We start from the raw sequence: 3,769 nt of genomic DNA, 5'->3' as shown, positions 1-3,769 counted from the left end.
AAAAAGGGAATACAAAATGAAAATGATACAGGAAGAACAGAAGAAGAGAGAGATACGAAGCGAAGGAGGAGGAGGAGGGGGAGGAGGAGGAGGAGGAGGAGGAGGAGGGAAGAGGAGGAGGAGGAGGAGAAGGAGCAGAGAGCGGGAGGAGGAGGAGGAGGAGGAGGGAGAGGGAGAGGGAGAGAGGGGAGAGGGAGCTAAAATAAGGGCGGAGAATAATCGCGGGGGAGGGAGACCGGAGGAGGGAACAGCAGGTTGACAACTGTTACCATAAAAGTGCCTGCCTTGGTTAGGGTTACAGGGGGAGGGGGGGAGACGAGGGGGGGACACCGAGCCACCATTCCGGAACCATTTTAGACCTACGTGGTGACGCCTTGTTCTTTTTTTTCTTCTTTTTTGAATTTGTAGCTTTTTTAAATTGGTGTTTATTTATTTAATCATTTATTAAATTCTTCTGAAACGTGGATGGAATATGATCGAGTATTGTTACCTGTATGATTAATTTGTAATTTACCCCCCTTTTATTTTGGTTTCTTTGTCCCTTTTACTAGACATTTATTTTACCTAAACATTTGTGAATCATTCTGAAAAGGATTTAAGTGTTGTAACAAAAGCAAAGGTGTCGAGAGGTAGGTGTTGTTGGCAGGATCTTTGGGGCGTCCGAGGTCCCGCTCCTATGACTTACCGTGTCTAAACTTTTCTCAACAAAGACAAGAAGAAGAAGAAGAAGTCCAAGAAGACCGAGAAGGCCGAGAAGGTGGAGGACGCGCCTCCACCTCCGGAGCCCGAGCCGGAGCCCCAGCCGGAGCCCGAGCCAGCTCCCCCCGCCGCCGATGACCCTTCAGCTTCCACGGAAGGTTGTGCGGCGGCCCTGGACGCAGCGCCTCGGCAGCGCTCCCTTAGCCCTGGCCTTTTGCTATTTAATTGTCCTAGGTGTATCCGGCAGTAGATGGTTTGCTCAGAACACATCGACTGTGGTTTACACTAGCTGTAGTAGCCTGGCGGCGAGCTACAGCCAGCTCAGCTCTCTGCTCTTAGCGACTAGTCTCCAGCCAGCGTCTCTGCCACCGGGAAAGACGCCGTTTAGCACATTTGGGAATAGAACAGCCGCCCCAAGCTGGTTCCTCCGGGGGGGCTCGCGGTTCGCTCCCGCTTCCCCCCCCCCGCGGCCCGGCAAGCTTGGCGCGGGTGATTCTCTTCCAGCATGCTTCGTAGTTCATTAATATCCTCTTCGCCAGTCGCTAGAGGCTGTGGCGTTACCAGTGAAACACGCTAGACAAAAGCACACTCTGCTAGCTTCCAAAACAACACCTTTTTAGCACTTAGCGGAGTTGAGAAGCTAAGTCCCAGGCCAGCGGGACTTGCCAGGCACATCACGTGACCAAGTTATCCTGCCCAGGATGCTGCTCGCTTGTGCCTGAAAAGAAATACATAATAGTTCATAGCACAACTTAACATTAAACAGTTTTTTTTCTGCTATCTGAATAAATGGCTGCGGGCAACCAGGAGGACTATGCCAGCGTTTAAATTTCTTGTGTCCTTCTCTCTGCCTCCTTTCAGAACACGATCTTTGTCTCCTTTCATTTCTCTTCCTTTCGATTCGACTTTTCACTGCCCTTCTTCCTCTTCTGTGTCTTTGGTATTGTGTTCTTACTTTTTCTTTTTTGTCTTCTCTCTCTTTTTCTCTTTCTTTGTGTCTGTCTGTCTCTCTCTCTGACTCTCTGTGTCTGTCTGTCTCTCTCTCTCTCTGAATCTTTGTTTCTCTGTCTCTCTCTCTTTCTCTGTCTGTCTGTCTTTCTCTCTCTCTCTCTCTCTCTCTTTCTCTCGATATTTGTCTCTTCCTCTCTGTCTCTCAATATTTGTCTCTATTTCTCTCTCTTTCTCTCTCTCTCTGAATATTTGTCTCTATTTCTCTCTCTCTCTGTTTCTCTGTATCTGTCTGTCTGTCTCTGTCTCTCTTTCCCTTTCTCTCTCTATCTCTCTTTCCCTTTCTCTCTCTCCCTTTTACCTAAATGCACGATAAATCTTCAAGATAATTTACACACTGTCTTACTTTCGTTGTAAATCTTATTTTCGTAGCAGTAGTCATTTTAGATTTTAGTTATTTAGCTTATTTTTCTTCTTTCTTTTGTCTCTGTAATAGTGGCATATCACTGTATTTTCTTTCTGTGTTTTTGATTTTTTAGAACTTAACATTACAGTGATAGATACGTAGATTCTCTTTGAAATATTGTTTGATTTTGATTTTGCTTCTATTACTTTTTGAGAAATATATTTATATGGTTTTGTTTCCTTATTTTCGTTCTATTTAAAGTCACCCGAAGTTTTCTAAAAATGCTTAAGAGCGGAACATGATTCAAAACTAATTAGGTTTCTGTGCTTTTACTAATTGAAATTATTTTACTTGTTTACAAAATTTATTTCATATATAAAATCACTGTACATATATTTGCCTATTTATTTTATGCATGAAGTCCACTAGTTGTTTTATTTTTTGTTTTACAAGACCATTCGGTAAAGATTAAAATGTTAACGCTTTAATAGAGAAACACAGGGTTAAAGTCATTAAAAATTTGTTAAAACCATAAACCATTGGCCTCCCCCTTACCAACCAACCCCCCACCCGACCACGTGCGCGCGTGCGCTCTCGCTGCCTCGGTCACTCCGCCCACTCGAGCCGGCCGCCCCGCCAACTCGCGAGCCGCGTGTTGGCGGAGCGGCCGTCCGCGCCTCCGCCTCCGCCCGGCTTCAGTGGCTTCCGCCGGCGCCACAAAGGGCCCTCCGCGCACCCACGCTCATCCTCCTTCCCTCTTGCAGAAGCACCTCCGGCTGCTCCCGAGGGCGAGGCTCCCGCCGAGGCTCCCGCTGAAGGCGAGGCTCCCGCTGAGGGCGAGGCTCCTCCCCCCCCACCCAAGAAGAAGCCCAAGTTCTTCGTCCACTGGAACAGGCGCAAGGCCCGCTTCTACGACTACAACTGGGACTACGGAGACAACTACTACAGCTCGATGGTCAAGTACATGGACACCAGGAGTGGTGGTGAGTATCCGGGGAGCCTCCCGATGCCCCATACGCTCTAGTTCGACCCCCTTGAGTCTCGCTGCTCCCCTATCCCCCATGGAGTCACGTAGGCCTATCAAATATTTCCCAGACACGTATATCTAGTCGTATATCTTCCCCAGACACTTATATCTAATCGTATATTTTTCCCAGAAGTATATCTAGACGAATATCTTTCCCAGACACATATCTAGACGTATATCTATCCCAGAGACGTATATCTTTCCCAGACACTTATACCTAATCGTATATCTTTCCCAAACACGTATATCTAGACGTAAATCTTTCCCAGCCACGTATATCTCCCCCCTCGCCCCCCAATCTTTCCCAGACACTTATATCTAGACGTAAATCTTTCCCACACACATATCTCTCCCCCCCGCGCCCCCGCCCGCCCTCGGCACTCACCCGTTCTCTCCCCCGCCCGCAGACCGCCCCCGTCGCATGGCCTTCGCCGAGCGAGGCATCCGGAGCAACGTGCAGCGTCGGGCTATCCCTGACACACGCACCGCTTCCCTCCTCGACGATGTCCGAAAGTCGATCAAGAACTTCGAGATCTCCCAGAAGGCGTACATGAAGTCCTACTAACTTACTCATCTTTTGCCAATTCATCCAGTGTTCGAGGCCGCGTCAACAAACTGCGGCTCAGAGAAACAGACAAGCTACACCATCTTGCTTGGCCTTTGAACCTCCAACCACTCAACGGCCAAAG

The 3,769-nt window shown here is 48.2% G+C and overlaps 1 protein-coding gene across 1 annotated transcript; it reads left to right on the top strand.

Moving 5' to 3' along the window:
- Window positions 1–710: 710 nt before the first annotated feature.
- On the top strand, window positions 711–3,722 carry LOC113800295 (uncharacterized; the record flags this gene model as incomplete). The annotated part of the gene is given in 3 exon segments (XM_070119400.1): window positions 711–857; window positions 2,818–3,036; window positions 3,488–3,722. Coding segments are annotated over 3 exon segments (524 nt in total), but the record flags the coding sequence as incomplete, so codon positions are not given.
- Between the last annotated feature and the right edge of the window lie 47 nt (window positions 3,723–3,769).

This window comes from Penaeus vannamei, unplaced genomic scaffold (assembly GCF_042767895.1).
Source record: "Penaeus vannamei isolate JL-2024 unplaced genomic scaffold, ASM4276789v1 unanchor147, whole genome shotgun sequence".
Taxonomy (NCBI): Eukaryota; Metazoa; Arthropoda; class Malacostraca; order Decapoda; family Penaeidae; genus Penaeus; species Penaeus vannamei.
The sequence above is the reverse complement of the archived record's forward strand: the minus strand, read 5'-3'. Positions and strand labels throughout refer to the sequence as shown.